This window comes from Vulpes lagopus, chromosome 12 (genome assembly GCF_018345385.1).
Source record: "Vulpes lagopus strain Blue_001 chromosome 12, ASM1834538v1, whole genome shotgun sequence".
In the NCBI taxonomy this organism is placed as follows: Eukaryota; Metazoa; Chordata; class Mammalia; order Carnivora; family Canidae; genus Vulpes; species Vulpes lagopus.
Genome location: NC_054835.1, coordinates 44,297,335 through 44,317,858, shown reverse-complemented (window position 1 = coordinate 44,317,858; position 20,524 = coordinate 44,297,335). Strand labels below are relative to the sequence as shown.

General features: G+C 35.0%; 1 protein-coding gene across 15 annotated transcripts in view; it reads left to right on the top strand.

The window, feature by feature from the left end:
- Nucleotides 1-19,267, top strand: part of CDC27 (cell division cycle 27) — a 70,276-nt gene extending 51,009 nt beyond the window's left edge. For 8 of the 15 annotated variants that reach the window (XM_041725422.1, XM_041725412.1, XM_041725411.1 and 5 more), the window contains 6 exons: nucleotides 745-953; nucleotides 3,292-3,409; nucleotides 8,072-8,200; nucleotides 13,710-13,784; nucleotides 14,602-14,758; nucleotides 16,515-19,267. In XM_041725422.1, the coding sequence (XP_041581356.1) occupies nucleotides 745-953; nucleotides 3,292-3,409; nucleotides 8,072-8,200; nucleotides 13,710-13,784; nucleotides 14,602-14,758; nucleotides 16,515-16,597 (771 nt within the window). In that variant the 3' untranslated portion in view covers nucleotides 16,598-19,267. Of the gene's footprint in view, nucleotides 1-744; nucleotides 954-3,291; nucleotides 3,410-8,071; nucleotides 8,201-13,709; nucleotides 13,785-14,601; nucleotides 14,783-16,514 lie in introns of all 15 variants that reach the window. The other 7 variants (XM_041725420.1, XM_041725417.1, XM_041725415.1 and 4 more) reach the window with 4 other exon arrangements.
- The last annotated feature ends 1,257 nt before the right edge of the window (nucleotides 19,268-20,524 follow it).

Below are 20,524 nucleotides of genomic sequence, written 5' to 3'. Positions count from 1 at the left end.
AAAACAACCCATCCCAATAGATTTTATTATCCTTATTTTATAAAAGAGAAAATGAGATTTAGAAGTGTTGAGGTGATTTGCCTGAAGCCACCCTACAACAGGTGCCAGATATAGGATTTAGTCTCTTTCTGATTGGCCCCAGAGCCAGAGCTTCTTGCACTGCACTGCACAGCTTCCTCCACTCTCTATCCTCTGGTCATCTCTATGACAGATGAAACAAGGAGACACAGAGTCACCTTTTTTTACCTCAATTGAAACTGTACCTGTTAGACAGCTTGTATGTTAGGTTACCACTAAAGCAGTCTCAAGTGTAGATTTTGGTTTTACAAATATTATAAATTTTTACAAGTAGACAAATTCACCAATATGAAATTGTGAACAATGAGGATTGACTATATCTATTAAAACTTCAGGAGGCACCCGGGTGCCACAACCAGTTAAGCGTGTGACTCTTGGCTTCAGCTCAGGCTCAAGTCCTGATCCTCAGGGTCCTGAGATCTGAGCCCTCCGTTGGGCTCTGGGCTCAATGCCAATTCGGCTTGAGAGTATTTCCCTCTGCTCCTCTCCCATGCTCTCATGCACATGCTCTTTCTCTCAAATAAAAAAGTTAAAAAAAAAAAATAACTCTAGTTATTGTTTTTGTAAGTGAGAGTTGAGTCTTGATTTTAGTCATAAATTTGGTTTTGTTAGAAAAATTGAAACAAAATTTTAACTATACATTTGGTTTTCCCATTTTTTTTTAAGGCCTGGTGTGCTGCAGGGAACTGTTTCAGTTTGCAACGGGAACATGATATTGCCATTAAATTCTTCCAGAGAGCTATCCAGGTTGATCCAAATTATGCTTATGCCTATACTCTATTAGGGCATGAGTTTGTATTAACTGAAGAATTAGACAAAGCATTAGCTTGTTTTCGAAATGCTATCAGAGTCAATCCGAGACATTATAATGCATGGTAAGTGCTAATGAAGTGTAAAGACAATGTCTTAATGATGAGACTGATACTCAGTAATTTTTCTTGTTAGGTATCTCTATTGTCATGAATTTGGTTGCTAATACTTAAGAATACTACATACTGGCTGATAAGTTATAACCAAAATGTTTTTTATGTACAATATATACCTTTAACACAACTCTAAGTTAACTAATGATGGAATACCAGAAAGTTTCAACCTTTTCTCCTACCAAACTTTTGAAAATAATCGATTTTGTTATTTGATTTGTTTCTTTTTCTTAAAACACTGAAACAGTGATACAGATTAGAACATGGTTAGGAAAGTGGAGAGGACTAGAGGACCTATTGGATAAGAGAAAATAAACATTGAGAACTACACTAATTGTTGCTCTTTGCAGTGGTCTAGTTTATTAAATACCAGTAAATAAATAAATAAATAAATAAATAAATAAATAAATAAATAAATAAATAAATAAATAAATAAATACCAGTCTAGTTCATTAGGTTTCTTTAGAACTCAGTGTTCCAGTTTATTAAGTAATATCTATTGAGGAAGTTACCTGGCTCATATAGTTAACAAATGAAGAAGGCATTAAAAAGTTTATTTCTGCCCAACACTGTATCTACTAACATTTTATTGTAGTTTTATTGATTGAATTAATATTTTAAATATCAAGAAGTATGATTCTGATATCATAACTCTGCTACAGTTTTTATGTCAGACATTTTTTTAATCTTGAGGTAATCATTATAGCAGCTGAATCTTAATTCTGTCACCAAATCTGAATCACTAGATTACTAAAGCATATTTTTTATGTGTATATGTTTTTTAAAGGATTATATCTCATTTCTGAGTAGTTACATTACCTGAAAGATGGCCTGACAATGCTAGCTTCTGTAGACCTATTAAACAGTCAAGCTTGCTTATACTGCCTTCTCTTCACATAAAGTACTCTAATATTTTAAAGACTCAGTTCTTAATAGGACCTGTGTTGTTTTTTAAATATTTGGGTCTCTCCTATACTGTAATAGTTGCATTCTTTTAAAACCTTACCATATCAAAAATTGTTATAAAAATAATTGTTTCAATTAGAAAAAAAGAAATAGAATGGTGAGCTTTTTCAGGAAGGATTTAAATGTTGCAGTATTTAGGTAACTTTTAAGTATTAGACTAAATATTAACTAAATTTATTATTCCAACTCCAGAATAAATTGCCTTTCTTTTGTTATTCCATCATCACCGTTATGAACATAGAGCTTTTTATACCATTTCTTCATCCCAAATATAAGAGGATGTATTGTGCTTTCTTATTCATTTATATGGTGCTTATTCCTCATTATCATTATCTAGTCATAGCCAAGAGAAGTCTCCTTAATGTAAGTCAGTCACTTTATATTCATTTGATGTTTTGAAAACTCAGAAGAAATACCTGTATTAACTTAATATGATGTTACATAGCCTTTAAATTTTATAATTTTTAAGTCCATGGGAGTATGTTTTTGATTAGTAGGTGAGGAGAAGAGAAGCAGAATATGACACTATGCATATTATATGTAATTATAATGACATACATCCATTTGCACCAAGAATATAGAAATAGCATTGTTAAGAATATAGGGTTGGGGCAGCCCGAGTGGCTTAGTGGTTTAGCACCGCCTTCAGGCCAGGGCATGATCCTGGAGACCTGGGATCAAGTCCCACATCAAGCTCCCTGCATGGAGCCTGCTTCTCCCTCTGTCTGTGGCTCTGCCTCTCTCTCTGTGTCTCATGAATAAATAAATAAAATCTTAAAAAAAAAAAAAAAAAAAGAATATAGGGTTTAGAATCATAAAGGAAGGATCTGATCAGAATCCTTATTAGCTATATAACTTTGGGCAACTTACTTAACTTTTAACTCAGTTTCCTTATTTGAAATATGAGTGGTAATAGTACCTATCTCCTTGTTTCCTTCTAGGATTAAATGAGATAATTCATGTAAAGAATTTAACAACGTGATTGACACACACGTAATTAGCCACTCTAAGTAAAGATGAGCTGCTAAATCTATACTGTAATGATGGATTTAAGGATACAGTTTCTTTTTTCCCCTTTGTTGAAGTTCTGTTTGATTGATTGATTGATTTGGATATATTGTTTTTACTTATAAAAGTGATTTGTCTAAAATGCTTTGACGATTTTTTTTAGCATGATTGATAGTTTTTGCCTTCTCTGACACCACCAGTGTTACTCTTTAGTTTATTAAAATGCCAGATTCCATAACCTACCCTTTTATTAGTTGAACTAATTAGCAGCCAAACGTTTATATCCCTAAAATTATACTTTATTTTCTATTTCCAGGTATGGTTTAGGAATGATTTATTACAAACAAGAAAAATTCAGCCTTGCAGAAATGCATTTCCAGAAAGCACTTGATATCAACCCTCAAAGTTCAGTTCTACTTTGCCACATTGGAGTAGTAAGTAGCTTTCTAAATATTTTTCAGTGAATCCCCCTTTTGCAATGCATTTGTTATTGACTCAATTGCTGTGGTGAAAATTAGGGCTTTTTGTTTGTTTATATTCTTGGAACAATATCGTGGATTATTTTTTAGCCAAAAATACCACCTTTTGCCTTTACATAAAGAGAAATCACTGAAGTACCCTTATTCCTTGGGCAAGTCCATTTCTCTGAGCTTCTTTTTTGTAAATGACAAGTAATACCACCTTGCCTACCTCATAGGGTTGTTGTAAGACTCACATGAGATACTTCATGTTTTGAACACACTTTTTTCCACGTTTAGTATTTGGCTCCTAAATTCAGTAATTAATATTTCAAGACAAATGGTTCCCTATGTTTTAGCCACTGAGTAATACAGGTATGCCAGCACTAATTAAAATTCTTAAATGGTGGATCACCATTTTCCTTTTTAAAGAAACTGTTTTTTTACATGTAAAATAAAGTTACCAATTTAAACCTTGATACATTTTATAAAAACAAGAGGTAATGTTGTAATAAAACAATAGTAGTTTTGTCAGGGAATATACTGTTTGTTAACTCTGTGCATAAAATACTTTGTTCATACTACACTTATTCAATGTGACTAATAGTTACTCCAGACATTTCAGGGATCTTCCTGGGACTACCATAGACTTATTGATGAGATGGAGAGACATTTACAATCATAATGTGCCATGAAAACTTAAAAACATTGCTTCTAGTAGGAGATAATGTTCATATTATTTGACTTGCTTTTAGATACTGAACAGCTGAGTTACCAGGATGGAAAGTAGAAAGCATTCTCAGAGTGCATGAACACTGTTGTTCACACCCTTCTTCAGAACACACTAAACTCTAAACTTGTTTGACACATTTCTCTTCATATATAACAAGCAACAGCACCCAATAAAAGCCTGAGAAGAAATGCTGGTGTATAAACACTGCAACTATTCCTGAAGAAAGAAGTATGGGGGATAGGGGCGCCTGGGTGTTTCAGTTGGTTAGGCGTCTGCATCTGCCTTCTGCTCAGGTCATAGATCCCGGGGTCCTGGGATCAAGCCCTACATCGGGCTCCCGGCTCAGCGGGGAGCCTGCTCCTCCCTCTTCCTCTCTCTGCTGATCCCTCTGCTTGTGCTCTCTCTCTCTGTCAAATAAATAAATAAAATCTTTTTTTAAAAAAGTACGGGGATATACTCCAAAGCCTCCCAGTTCCATGATCTGTACAGTATAGATTGCATAATCACACACATGTATATACACATATGTGTGTATATATGTACCTGCGAGAATATATTAAGATGATAGTGAAGTCTAGCCACGAGCAATTTACAGGTTCAATATACTTTTTACACTTTGCTTGAAGGAAAATTTCAGTATTTTAGTCTTTTAGTAGGCTTTATATATACCATACTTTTGAAATCTGAAAGGTATTGAAATAATTTTTTTCCAACATTTTGGCAATAAAAGAGACAAAATTCCCCAAATACTTGTATCGTCTGTCTGCAAGATCTGTTTGATCTGAGAACCACTAATCACAAAAACCAACTCAATGAAATAACTAGAAAAATGATGAAGACAAAGAAGATTACCAATTTGATGAACTTAACACAGATTTTACATAATGTAGCAGATCAAGAGTTTCAACTCTGTCATCTAAAGAACTCCATTGGGGCGCCTGGGTGGCTCAATCAGTTAAACGTCTGCTTTCTGCTCAGGTCATGAACCCAGTGTCCTGGGATCTAGCCCCGTATTGGTCTCCCTGCTCCGCGGGGAGCCTGTTTCTCCCTCTCTCTCTGCCCCTCCCCCCACTTGTGCGTGCTCTCTCTCTCTCTCTCTCTCTCAAATTTAAAAAAAACCTCCATTACTGATTATTTTGGTGCTGCAGATAGAATAGCATGTGGTGAAAAATACCAGGTTTTGGCTCATCAGGTGACACTTGATGGAAAGGTGTAGTTACATGGTGGATTGGGAAGGAGCAACTGTGTCCTGACTGTAGGATTAACATTATGTTCACTGCATTCTCATTTTCTTTTCTTTTTTTAAGATTTTACTTATTTACTTGAGAGCGAGAGAGCATGAATGGATAGGGAGAGACAGAGGAAGAGAGAGAAGCAGACTCCCCAATGAGCAGGAAACCCGAGAATGCAGAGCTCTATCCCAGGACCCTGGGATCATGATCTGAGCCAAAGGCAGATGCTTAACCAGCTGAGCCACCCAGGCATTCCACACACACACTTTTTTTTTTTTTTTTTTTTTTTTAAGAAAAGGTCAAAATAAAAATCACGAAGAGAGGGGATACTAGTCTTGACATGTACCTGTCAATATTATGAATATTGTCATGAAAATCCATCTTTTAAAAATTAGAGCAGAAACTTAAATGTTTTTAATCTTAAGATTTGTAGAATATTTCTAGGATATTAAAAATGATTCAAATCCATGCATGGTGTTAAGATGATTTTTCTAATTATTCCATTGGGTCAGTTTTTGGATCACTGTTTTTATGTTTATTTTAAGTGTTAGATAATTAGTCATACTTCAGTAGGAGAAAAAGTATGTTTGCTTTTTGAAATCACATTTTATGGTACTGGAAGTTCTTGTTCTTGCCTCTTACCAGTCTCCTCCCTCTCCCCCCCTCACCTTCACTTCTTCTCAGCAAGCTTGGCTTTTGTGAGAATGGGCATACAATGTGAGGAGATTATGTGAGTTGGGAATTTCAATGCATCTTGGGAGAAGAATTGTAGTTCTTTATAACTTTTTTAAGTTGCCATGGTAACTTTTTATGGTTAGGTACTATGCAAAATATATCAACAAAATTTTTTTCTGCATCACTTGAGCAAATCAAATAAGTACCTCTTGATACCTTTTAGTGAAGCTGGACATCTTTTAAAGTAGGTTTTCTTCTAAAGTGATTATGGAACAGATTGTTAAAATGTTGTATGGTTCATTTAAAGAACTTTTCAATTAATAGAATATACTTTTCTCTGTTAGAGAACTAATGTTTAGGATTTCAATCCAGTGGGTAGAATATTTGGCCACATGTAGTAATAACCTTCTGCAAAGATTGTCATATAGATGAATTTAGGAACTAGATTTCGGGTTTTTTTTTTTTTAATTTTTATTTATGTATTATAGTCACAGAGAGAGAGAGAGAGGCAGAGATACAGGCAGAGGGAGAAGCAGGCTCCACGAACCGGGAGCCCGATGTGGGATTCGATCCCGGGTCTCCAGGATCGCGCCCTGGGCCAAAGGCAGGCGCCAAACCGCTGCGCCACCCAGGGATCCCAGGAACTAGATTTTGGCAGTACCTACTCACATTTGTGTTGTAGTGAGTGGTGTTTGTTCAAGTTCCACAGCCCCATCCATGCGCTATACTTTCTTTTTTTTTTTTTTAATTTTTATTTATTTATTTATGATAGTCACACACAGATAGAGAGAGAGGCAGAGACTAGGCAGAGGGAGAAGCAGGCTCCATGTACCGGGAGCCTGACGTGGGACTCAATCCTGGGTCTTCAGGATCGCGCCCTGGGCCAAAGGCAGGCGCTAAACTGCTGTGCCACCCAGGGATCCCTATACTTTCTTTTTAACATACAGTTTGTCTGAGGAGGAACACAGCATGGCATTAGCTAGACACATAAATGAATAGTGATGCTTGGGGTTATATGCGGTTTTTTTAAGTTATTTAAAATATTTACTTTCCCATATACAGATCAATGGTTTCAAATATATAAAACGAAGGATTATTTTTAAAATAAATTCCTAAAACAAGTAGAAATGTAATTGTTTTGAGTGAAATAGGACTTGGTAAGGCTTTAGAGACAAATCCTCTAGGGTTCCTTTGAATATAGTTTTGAAAAGCCTAATATTTAGAGGACCATAATAAACATAGTGAAATGTATTATCTACCTAAATAGTACAGATTTTCTTGTGAGGGGAAAACCATGGTTTTTCTTGTCTTTTAGACTTAAAGGTACTAAATATCTGCTCTAAAGATAAAATAATCAGGGGCACCTGGGTGGCTCAGTGGTTGAGTATCTGCCTTTGGCTCAGGTCATGGGGGGTCCTAGGATAGAGTTCCACATTGGGCTTCCTGCAGGGGGGCTGCTTCCCCTCTGCCTCTCTCTGTCTTTCATGAATAAATAAATAAAATCTTAAAAATAAAGATAAAGCAATCGTTATGAATACATAATGGTAGATTGGGTGCCACAGGACCTAGCTTCTGATCTCAAACCAAGGTATTTCACATTCTGGGCTTGTAATTTTCTTATCTCAAAAGTGAAGCAGGTGAACTAGAATTGGAAGAGATTTTATTTTATTTATTTATTTTTTTATTGGAAGAGATTTTAGAGATAATCTATTAATAGTCCAGTAATCAAGTATTAAGTCCACTTAACTCTGTGGAAAACCCACTTAGACCATACAACTTTAGTCATTTTATTATCTTTTTTTTTTTTTAAGTAATCTGTATGCCCAACATGGGGCTTGAACTCACGACCCCAGGATCAAGAGTTGCACTGCACCCTCTACTAACTGAGCCAGCCAGATAATAGTGTTATTTATGTTAGTTTTGAGTCACAGTATTTGGTTCTCACCTTTCTTCATAAACATCTAAAGGAAATATTAATATGATCTTTATTTCTTACAGGTTCAGCATGCACTGAAAAAATCAGAGAAGGCTTTGGATACCCTAAACAAAGCCATTGTTATTGATCCCAAGAACCCTCTATGCAAATTTCACAGAGCCTCAGTTTTATTTGCAAATGAAAAATATAAGGTAAGATACATATTTTAATGGGTTTTGACATTTTATTTTTTATTTTATTTTATTTTTTTTTAATTTATGATAGTCACACACACACAGAGAGAGAGAGAGGCAGAGATACAGGCAGAGGGAGAAGCAAGCTCAATGCACCGGGAGCCTGATGTGGGATTCGATCCTAGGTCTCCAGGATCGCGCCCTGGGCCAAAGGCAGGCGCTAAACCACTATGCCACCCAGGGATCCCGGGTTTTGACATTTTAATGTTTAAGTTTTGCCCCTTCTTTTAATAGACCAAAAGTTATATTTTTTCATCTCTGATAGTTCATTTTTCCCATTTTTAGAAGTTATACAGTAAGAAATTTTCTTTTGTGATTTTATTTCTTTATGAAATAATGACAGGTAAGATGAGTGTGTGGGTATTTAGGAATATGTGTTATCCTGCATAAAGACTCCATATATAAAAGGCAGTTTTTCCATCAGGGATTTCTCTTAAAGGTAAGACCTAAACCATCCTCTTGGGATCAAAATATCTGAACGGACGGCAAGTGAATGTGTGTGCATTATTCAGGTATTTACTAAGTACTATTACATATCGGGGACTAGGAATATAGTGGCAAGCAAAGCAATCACATTTCCTGCCTTTGAAGAACTTCCCATCTAGTACTCTTCTAGAGGAGCAACAAACATTAATCAAATAATCACAAAAATAATCCATATGGAGTACATAAAGGAAAAGTATAGTGAATTATGAAAGCTTATAACAAGGATACTTGGTCTCATCTGATGTGTTTCTCTCTTTACCTATCACTCTGTTTTCCAAATTGTGGAGCTGTAGCATGAAAAAAAATTGAGAAAAGAAGATAAGGAAAATTGAGAAAGGAAAAAAAGCATAAAGTAACATGGGATTTTTGTCATTTACTCAGTCATATACCATCAATCCAAAGTTTTCATTTAAAGTTCAGGTTTCTTTTATAATAAATTTAGGCTGTTCTAAAAAGAGTAAAAACTTACCAAATAAGAAAACTCCAAAATTTAAGTGCACAGAAAATGTTGGGCCAAATAATCCATTTCAGTAGACTCCCTAGAAGTCAGTTCTTCCAGTACACATTGACATTTGGTGAAATTGAAAAATACAAAACCAATGATAAACTCCTAATATTTCCAGCGTAATAAAGATTTATAAGGGATCAACCATCTAATTTATTCTTTGTCATTTATTCAGTAATTCCCCTTATCTTACTCTGTTTTTCCTTATCAAGAAGTGGATGTCTAGTCCTGCTGTTTTTGTTCTTCTGTAAAAGCTACTTTTAAACCTAATAAACACTTTTAAACTTTTAACTTGTTCTTTGAGGTACTATCATTGTAATTTATCATTTGTATTCATGTTTTTGCTTCATCATTTGTTTTCGTGTTTTTGCTTCATTGTATGTCTTTAGATTTGTGGTCAGATTCTTCAGTTGAAGCATTTTACTCAATTTATTATTTTTAGAGCCATTTTAATACCAACATGCCTATCAGGTATGCCATATAAATCAGCCCTGTACTTGGTTCAAGAAGCCCAAATTCTAACCTGACCGACCATTGAAGCTATAATGGTCACAGCCATTTTTGAGTACCAGCTTAAGGTTTGGCTAAATAATAAGGCCTACTTTGATGTATGGGTATATCCAACATACCTCTATTAAAATAAAAAAGGGGCATGAGGAAAAGTTACTGGTTACTTCTGAAATATCTTGGCTTGAAAAATGAAAAACAAGTAATGACAACCTCTCCGTGGCAAAAGCATTGCTAAATATCACCCTATTTAATGTGCTGCACTAATATCACATAAGTCTTAAGTCTTTTTTAAGGCAAAAATGAAAATTCTGATATTATGGTAGAAACTGTTTCTCGATGAGTCTTTTAATTAGATTATCGGGGTGGAGAGGTATGAAAGATGCATGAATTGTTATAACAATTACAACAGGAAGTCATTGAAAGAAAGCCTATCAGTTCTGAACTCTGTGTGGTGAGCAGAGGATTGGGATGCTTGTCCCGATTAAAGCAATGGTTCTCAATGGTCTGGTAACTTCTGAGAGTCCCCAGAAATCCTTTCAAGGAGTCCACAAGGTCAAAACTATTTTCATAATATCTATATGTTATTTTCCTTTTTCACTCTTATTCTCTTATTCTTTCACTCTTATTCTCTCACTCTTATTCTCTCAGTGTACAGTGGAATTTTCCAAAAGCTACATTATATAACAGATTGAATGTAGAAGCAGATAAGAGTTCAGCTGTTTTCTTTTAACCAGAGATTTGCAAAAATGCTAAGCAATGCCACTATTCTTACTGACTTATTGTTCTGAAAAGGCTATTTTTCATTAAAAAGATATTATCTATGTTAACATGTAATGGGTTTATTGTTTTTCTTAAATTAATGGATAATTTTTTTAAACTTTTCAAGTTTTAATTTCTGATATGGTGTTTTTTGTTGTTGTTGTTGTTGTTTTGTTTTTTTATGGTAAGAATTGATAGCTATGACCCACATTAACAAAAACTCTTTGGGTTCCTTAATAAGCTTTAAGAGTGTAAAGAGATCTGGAGCCCAACAAGTGTGAAAATTGCTTCTTGGCAATATTAAAATTAGTTTCGGGCTTCTTCATTGTGATACAGTCTTCATCAGTCCCTGTCAGTAATATGTGACAGTTGTTAACAGTGATCGTAAGTAAATAATATCCAGGACCACCGATCTTTTATCTTGATTCTTTGTTCCATGTATATTTTACAATACTTAATAGTATGGAAGGAAAAGAGTACAGTGTACCTTGTAGAATTATATATAAATCTTCCATTCCCAGACAAGCAGATGTGATTCTCAGACCCATTCAGCCCAGCAGTGGTTTGAATTTATTTCTCTTAGGTTGCCAGCAATTAGGAAGATGATGAAGTGTTAAGCATGCACCAGAGGCCCCTACATATTTGTGTAAAAACACAGCATTTTAAACAAATGCACTATCCAAGAAAGTGTGTGTGCATGCTTGCCTTTACTCTTCTTTTTTATTATAGAAAATTTCAGACATCATTATACTGTGATAATGAATCCATGGAACCTACTACCCAGCTGCTTTCACACTACTTCTCACAAAAAAGATTTTTGTAAATCTTTTATTTTAGATAATGCCAATAAAAAATTTTCAAAAGCCAAGAAATTACATTTGACCCTAGGTCAAAGGAGGGTCAGTGGGAATGTATTAAACTTTTTTTTAGAACTGTGTAATAAGATTGGTTCCTTATTCTTTAGAGAACCCTTCTTAGAGAAATAAAACTAGTCTTATACCAATCAATGAATAAATCCCTTTCTGTTACCTAAATGCTATAATCCTCTGGTACCTTTACTAGCCCACAATCTTTGATCACTGCTTTATTCATTATATCTTTGTGGGTGTTTTTTGTGAAAGTAAAACAAGCTTTTGTGAAAGCTTGTTACAAAATATTCAAATAATATGAAAGTATAAAAAAAAATACAAAGTTGAATGTGCTGCATAAGGGGACCCTCCAGGGAGGAGCATTGTTAACAACTCAAAACATACTTCTCTAGCTCTTTTTCTCATTATTTATATATTTTTAATTGTACCTAACAAAGTAGGCTACACTGTTGTGGTAGGCAGGGTAATGACCCCTCAGAGATGTTCATGCCCTAATCCTGAGTACTTATGAATATGTTACCTTACACAGAAGACACTTTGCAGATGTAATTAAGGATATAGACCTTGAGTTGGGGAGAGTGTCCTACATTATTCAGGTAGGCCCAGTCTAATCACATGAATCTTAAAAGTGGGGGGTCTTTCCCAGCTTTAGTCAGAACCAGCATGAGAAGGACTCAACCCACCTTTGTTGCCTTCCAAGATGGAGGAAGGAGGCTACAAGCCAAAAAATGTGGGCATCCTCTAGATGCCAAGAAAGGCAGGGAAACAGATACCCCCCCAGAAAGGAAAGCACTTTGATTTTAGTCCAGTGAAACTCATATTGGACTTCCGATGCATAGACTATAAGATAAAAAAAATTGTTTCAAGCCATCAAAATTGTGGTAATTTTTTATGACAGAATAGGAAACCAGTACAACTGCACATGCTATTCTATAATTTGCGTTTTTTTTTTCACTTTAACACTTGTGGATAAATATTTGATAATTATCTTTTTAAAAAACTTTGCATTGAATTTTTACTACAAAGAGATATAGAGAAGAAAAGTAGATAACCTCTGTGAACATTATAGAAAAATAAAGCATGGTATTTATGTTAGAAAATTCAAAAAATAGAGAAAGCTACCAAGGAAAAGATAAAACATCCTTCCTCCCCCTTTACTTCAATCATCCCCTGCCCAAAAATAAGCTGTATACATGAGGCATATATTTATTGATTTCTGCCAGAAAAAAAAATTACATATATGCTCACATAAATGTATTTATAAAATATTTATGGGAATACCCACATAACTATTTGTATATGTGTGGTATATATGTTTTGTTACAAGAGAAATAGTATTATTGCACACAGTCGTTTACATCTTGCTTTTGCTTTTTTTTTTTTTTTTTTTTCCAGACATACAGCTGAGCGCCTACAGACCTAGTATTCCATAGAGGATGGACCATAACTTATTTAGTTAGGCTTTGATTAGACACAACTTGATTGCGTCTATTGATTTGCAGTAACACGTTGGGTTGAATATTCCTATAAAGATGATTTAGTGAACTTTTTTGAATATATCCCTGGGACAAATGCCTAGCGGCGGAATTGCTGAATCAATGGTTACATGCAGTTTTTAACTTAATAGATAATGCTAAATTGCCCTCACAAACAGATTATATCACTCTACAATTCCACCTTCGGTGGTGGGAATACCTGATTCACTTATGGTAACTTAATGTAACATCGAGCTTATACCAATCAATGAATAAATCCCTTTTTTATTTTTGTCCATTTGCTGGGTGAAAAGTGGACAGTATCTCATTTGGGGAGCTAGTTTTATTTTCGATCATAATGTCCTTTTAAATATAAATCTATTTCTCTATCTTTTCTCTCAATTTCCCCAACCTGTTAGCAATGGTCAAAAGATTTCTAGACAGTTTTGATTTAATTCAGAGGATTAAATTTTAGACTCTAAATCATTAGTTAAAATGGCAGGTGGTATTCAAAGCTTAGGGCTTACATCAGGGAGGTTTATTAACAGAACTTTAGAACTGTTTTGTTCTGCAACTTAGTTTTCAAAGCACTTTGTTTTTTTAAATACAGTGGTGACCAAAGCAAGCATTGTCACCCACATGTGAGTGTTCTCAGTGTACTCTGGTGAATTCCTGCCATTTCTTGTTTGTTGTCATAAGTATTTTCATGCATTTTATCTTAATCTACAGGATTAACGCAATAAGGAAGTGCATTGGTTAAGATGTAGTAAATTTTAGTTAAGATGATTTGGGAAATCAAATAACACTTGCTTAGTTAGAACTTTGTAAAATTTTGCTACTCTGTTTTTCTTTGCTTTTTTCAGTCTGCTTTACAAGAACTTGAAGAATTGAAACAAATTGTTCCCAAAGAATCCCTCGTTTACTTCTTAATAGGAAAGGTAAAGATTGGGGCCATGGTCCTAAACTGTGACTTTCGTAATGAATATTAACTTCTGAAAAAGAAATATAAAAACATATTGTGCAACATCTATTGAGCAAATTCAACTAGAGCGCCAGACTAAATGCTCTGGGAATAAAGAATGGATTTAGTTAAAACATTTAAGAAGAGGATATCCTGATAAAGGAGCAAGAACACACACCCCATAATCCTAAACATGCTATGGTTTTGGAAGTGTATTAGCACTTGCAGCCAATGGCAGTCATGAATTCATAACTGAGACTACATCTTTGAAACCGCTTAGTTTCCAATTATCAATAAAATTTGTAGGCATCCCCCAAAAGAAAATTAGTGGCTCTGTGTTATCTTAATTAGAAGAACTGACTTCCAAGATTTCCAAGGCCAGACGAGTCAGGACTTTACAGACTTGGCCCCTAGATGCCAACTGGTTAGGGTAGCTGAGAACAGTGGACGGGGGTTGAGAGTTGATATAACAGCCTTTAAAATCAGTGTATATAAATGCTAATCAGGCAGCTTATAGTCCATTTCTTTCAATTGTCGTTGATCCAGAGTATGATTTATTGGATGCTCACTATCAGAGAGACAAGAGGCAAGGAATTCTGAAAATATCTGAATATATTAAAAGGAACTCAGAAGGTAGTCTGAGTTTTTCTATAGAATGAAAATGCCCTACTCATCATCATCAGAATGGGTTTACAGCATGTAAATCAGAAGCCTACTTAAATTATTAATGTTTAGAATTTTTTAATTGAAGCTCACAACTTAATGAAAAATGTAGTGCTGCTGTTTATTTTTAGGTTTACAAGAAGTTAGGTCAAACGCACCTCGCCCTGATGAATTTCTCTTGGGCTATGGATTTAGATCCTAAAGGAGCCAATAACCAGATTAAAGAGGCAATTGATAAGCGCTACCTTCCAGATGATGAGGAGCCAATAACCCAAGAAGAACAGATCAGTGAGTATCATCCATAAGAATCAGGTTTGTATGTGTATTTAACCAGAGAGCTAATAAAACATCACCTCAGAGTTAGGCAAAGGGGAACAGATCTTTCTTTATGATACAGAATAAACATGGAAACTTTCTCCATTATTGAATATTCAGAAATCTGCCTTTTGCATAAGGATTTGTGGGTTACATTTTAATTTTCTTTTTCTAACGATGGTGTATTCTTACTACCAAATGGAATTTTAGAGAAATTAAATGGACAGTATATTAACAAAGTGCAAGTGGAGTCAGGTAACTAGTCTCCGTTTTGGATATAATTTGCTATGTGACTTTGACAAATCAGTTGCAGGTTTTTACCTGGACCTCAATTTAAGTTAAAATATGTAACTAATGTCTGCTTTACTGCTTCATAAGAATGCAGGGTGGGATGGGAGGGATGATGGATGTGACATTGTAAGTGCTAAGTGAATGAATGAATCATGTGTGCACATTTTAAAGTATTGATAGATCTGCAGTAGTTACTATTCAAATTCTGTAAAGCTCTGGCAAATTCAAAATCCAAAAATATGGCTAATATGTATAAACTGAAGGGTCAAGAAAAGAGGAGGGAACAAAAAAGTGGTTTAAGGCAGTAGTAAATACTCTATATCTAAATTGACTGTATATCTTTTTTTTTATTAAGATTTTTAAAAATTATAGTGGCCATAACTCAGGGGAGGGGCAGAGGGAGAGAATCTTGAAGCAGCCTCCCTGAGGTGTGTGGAGCCCTACATGGGGCTTGATCCCAGGAACCATAAGATCATGACCTAAGCTGAAACCAAGAGTCAAATGCTCAACTGACTGAGCCACCCAGGCACCTCTAACTTGAATGTATATCTTAAAATAACTAGTGAGAATTAAGTCCTAACATAATATTTTTTTAAAGATTTATTTATTTTTAGAGAGCAAGGGGCAGAGGGAGAGAGAATCTTAGGCAGACTCCACACCTAGCATAGAGCCCAACCGGGGGCTCTATCTTATGACCCTGAGATCACAATCTGAACCAAAACCAAGAGTCGGTCATTCAACTGACTGTACCACCCAGGTGCTCCTAATAAGAGAATTAAGAAACTTCTGATGATGCCTTTGTTCCAGAAAACTTGGTGAAAGGCTTAAAATTAAAATCATAGTTCCTATAATCCCAATATCCCTTTTTAAATTGAAGATTAGACAGCCCTGGTGGCGCAGCGGTTTAGCGCTGCCTACAGCCTAGGGCATGATCCTGGAGACCCTGGATCGAGTCCCACGTCAGGTTCCCTGCATGGAGCCTGCTTCTCCCTCTCTCTGTGTCTCTGCCTCTCTCTCTCTCTCTCTCTCTCTCTCTGTGTGTCTCTATGAATAAATAAATAAATATTTAAAAAAATAAACTGAAGATTATATTTCTGTGGACTAGCAGGAACTATTATATTGCTAAAGTGGAGTCAACAGTTATAGGGTATGTCAGTCTTTTTTTTAATGTCTTGAACTAGTTTTAATTCCTAGGTTAGGAATAAGGAATTCACTAGGGAGAGGCAGCTTTACAAGTTAAAACTCTTAAAGGTCAAATGCAATAAATGAATCTTCTCAGACATGCTGTAAAATAAGGAGCCTGAATTGCATTTTATTGAAGGGTCTTGATTTAAGATCTCCTCTCTCTGCACAGAATAGTTTTCCTTACATGTTTTCATGAACCAACAAGAAATATTTATCAGATACCTTACTGTAGACTTTTCTTTTATTTTTAAAGTGGGAACAGATGAATCCCAGGAGAGCAGCATGACAGATGCAGACGACACACAACTTCATGCAGCTGAAAGTGATGAATTTTAACTTCTGGAAATCAGACTTTTGCAACTGGATGTGTGACTAGTGCTGACATGTTTCTTGTCCCTCCATATACTGAGTCTTCACTCTTGAGCCGGCAGTGTCATCATCCATCACTTATACCATGAGTGTGCCACTTTCATTGGACCCTGACTGTACACAGAATGAAAGGCAGTGCAATATTTAGCTGCTAACAAGACTGGCTCTTTCACCAGTATGAATGACAATTTAGGGGGGTAGGATGGGGAACTTTCTTTTTTTTTTTTTTTTCTTTAATCTCCCTTTGTTGGAAAGCTATCATGGAAGGAAGAGTTATGTTTTATCTTGAAGGAACCATTAGATACGGAAAATAGTGATGAACCAGAATTTCTTGGTCGTTTTTCCAAAACTTTGTTTTTATTTGGTTCTGTTCCCGATTAACAGAGTGACTGACCTTCATTTCTAGGTTCTTCAAGAATGGTGTTAGCAAGTGCCAGATGGAACAATAAAAGACATTGCCTATAACAGAGTAACTTGATTGCCAAGGAATGTAAATTACCTTAAACTTGCAGTGTCTCCCATAAACAAATGTAATGGGCACATTGGGGACTCCTGTGTAGGAATCAAATATCCCTCCATACAGTGTACACTTATTCTTGGCAAGAATGCTTTAATGTCTAACCAAGAATTTTAATTTATTCATCTTGCTTCAAAGTGTTGATCATTGTCTCGGTATTGCAAACTTTAAAGTTGTCCCTTTACCATATTGCCTCTTCTCTTTGAGCTCTGTGGGATCACCTTTAAACATTCAGAGAAGATAGAGTGCCCACTGAAAAGCCAAAACACGGCCCTTAATAAACATCTAAGTTCATCATAAGAATCAAAATGAGAACACTAAAGTGGAGAGACTTTAAGAGATCATGATAGCGAAAGCCTTAATACAATCAGAATTGTACCATAACCTTGAATCTATATTTGTTCAAGAAAGTATCCCTTTGACTTTTCTAAGTGTTGAAGCAGGGTGCCAGAATGTGTAGTTACCTCTGGTTGAGGTCATTTCCATTCTTTTCAGCTCTCTGCTTCAAATTATTTTCAGTAGTGTGAGTCACCAAAACGTTTACCAGGAGTGATTGGGTTTAGGATATTAGAAATTTTTAGCTGCAAAAAAAACAAAAAACCCATTCTTATGAAGGAGATGAATTCTCTCCTGAATTTGTCATAGTACAGGTTGGTGTTTTTGGGGAATGGCCACAATTTTAAAGATCTAATTATGCATAATAAAATGGGAATTATTGGAATTTCACAATAACAGATTTAAAGTCTTAAATTGTGTATCTCCTTTATTGTAATGTATTGAAATTTTTAGAGAAACTTTAGTTGTTAACATTTTTTTAAGTGCCAATGTCAGAATATAACAAATTATAGTTTCTTATGAATGACAGGCCTATGGTTATTATTTTGGATTATTTGATGAAGGACAAATTTATCTACTGGTTACCTGTACTTGTTAGTCAAGTTGTGAAAATAAGGTGGATTACAGAAGATGTGAACAAAATTGTAACCTATAGACTCAGTAACTTTCTATCATTTCTGTTAATCTGCCCATTTGAATGTGGATTAGATACCATTATAAATTAATTCACATCAGAGTCTTAGATTAGGTATTGGGTGCCAGAAAGGTATTTAACAAAATTTCCTACCTAAATCTCTGTAATATGTGCTGCTTAAGGAAATAATTTATAAGAAAAAGAAAAGGCTGGGAATAAATGAATATCATTAAAAATTCCCAAAGGCTAGCACTTGGATTCTAACAAATATTCCATTTTATTCATTAGTTCTGTAATATTTCATTTTATATTCTTTTATTTTTTTAATTGGCAAATCATAAGCCAGCTATATAACAGTATCAAATATGGAATTTCATAGACAGCTTCAACCTGAGCTCTGTTACAAAGCCTGGACAAAGCTAAACTGAGAACGTAATTTGCTGATGTGTGGTTATATTTTTGTAGTGGGAATTTATGTCCTGTGCCACAGGTGAGAGCCTTTCTGGTACTAACTTTGAGACCAAGGATACAAGGATAGCTTTGGAAGGCACACCATGGCAATGGCTGGCTATGGGACACTCAGCCCAAAGCTCAGCCTGATTTCATTTTCCTCACACCTATTTTCAAAACCTTTAGGTATCTGAAGCCTTATTCCCACCTAGTAACTGTTTCTGGCTTGCTTGCTTGCTTTTTTTTCTTTTTTCTTTTTCTTTTTCTTTGCCTGGAATGAGGATCAAACAACCAGAAAAGGACATAAAAATGTTTGAAATTTCAGTAGTTACTTTGAAGGAAATTTAAAATACTAAGAACTTTAACATCCTTTTTAGTCTCTTTAAGCTTTTCACACACATACATATATGTGTACACACACACACTTTTGTTCAGAAGTTATGTTGTGGCATTGGATAATTTTCCCCCTTGGAAATGGTTCTTAACTCTGGAATTTTAGAAGGTTGGAAATATTTTTTCAAGTGAACAATGGTACTCAAAATAATGAAAGGTGGTCCCTACTATTTCTGTATTTCATTATTTTAAAATTTTTGTTTTTTTCCAAGAACTGCAAGTTACATTTGAACCATGCTGCTGTTGTACCTTAAACAAAAACTCAGTGATAACCAGTATTTAGTCTATTAAAAATGCTCTTTTTGAAGAAAAAAGTTTGGAAGTCTCTGATTAGCCAGAGTATAGTATGGGGTCTTCACTGAGAAATATGGTGACCCGTTTTCTTTGTGAAAACCCGGGAAAATGCAAGTGTGGGTGTGATGTGTGTGTTCTATTTGCATTGAAACAATGTAATTTTGTGTCTTTTTTTGCTTTTCCTGACTTATTTCAGAAATTGTACAGCCCGGGGGGGAGGGGGGGAGAAAGCCTTTTCTGTTAATATATTTGCAATTCATTAAAGGATACGGAAAATCCAAATAAATTACTTTTGAAAGCAATTTATAATCAAGTTGTTGAAGCTATATAACAGCTGTGCCATCTGTATTTTTATAGTAAGGCACAGCAAAATAGTGAAAAATTAACAGTTTTACATTTCACAAAAGTCTAAGGCAGTGTTTCTCTTTTTTTTTTAAACTTACACCCTCTTCTAATTCATATATATACATTTTTTTAAAAAACTCCCATCCTTTTTTAGTATTATTTAGAATTTCAAAATAAATATTGTGACAAAAATGTAATTTTTAGAATATATATTTTTTTCAAACTACAAAAGCCCCTTGCCAGCAGTTGCTTACTTTGCAAGTCACCTACTTATTCTTTAATCATATGATTTCTGAAATGTATTTAAAAGGGCCACAAAGCTGTTCTGTTCCAATTAGAATCTATTTTAAAAGTCAAGAAAGAAAAGTCTGAGAAATAGAATATAGAAACTAAATTTTACTCTGTCTAGTTATCTTGTTGAAGTATGGGGAGCTGAATGGTTTTGTTCTTGGATAAAAAATATGGGGAGCTGAATGGTTTTGTTCAGACTTGAAGGGGTAGCAATAGAGAAAACACGTGAAGTGGCATTAGTTGGGCAGATCAGTGGGAATGACTGGCTTCATAATCTTCTCTAGGACCTGCCATTTACTGTCAGCTGGACAGGGATAACTAGAAGTGTAGACAGAAACCAGCAGTCTTTGGCTTGTTTAGCTGCTAATTAATGATTCAGTATAAGTTTTCCTTATAAGTGCAAACTTTGTTAAATAGCCACATCTAATGAAATTTTGCCATAAGTAGTTACTTGATTGTACATAGTATTTCCAGTCTTCAACCCTATAAGGTAGACGTCACTCTGTTTTACAGAAGAGAAAATGGCTTCAGCTATTAGATGATAGAGCTAGACACTTGGGCGTTAGTGTATGTTCAATTTTTTAAATTCAGTTTTGCACTTCCTCCGGAAGTTTCAAATCATGTCTCATGTTGA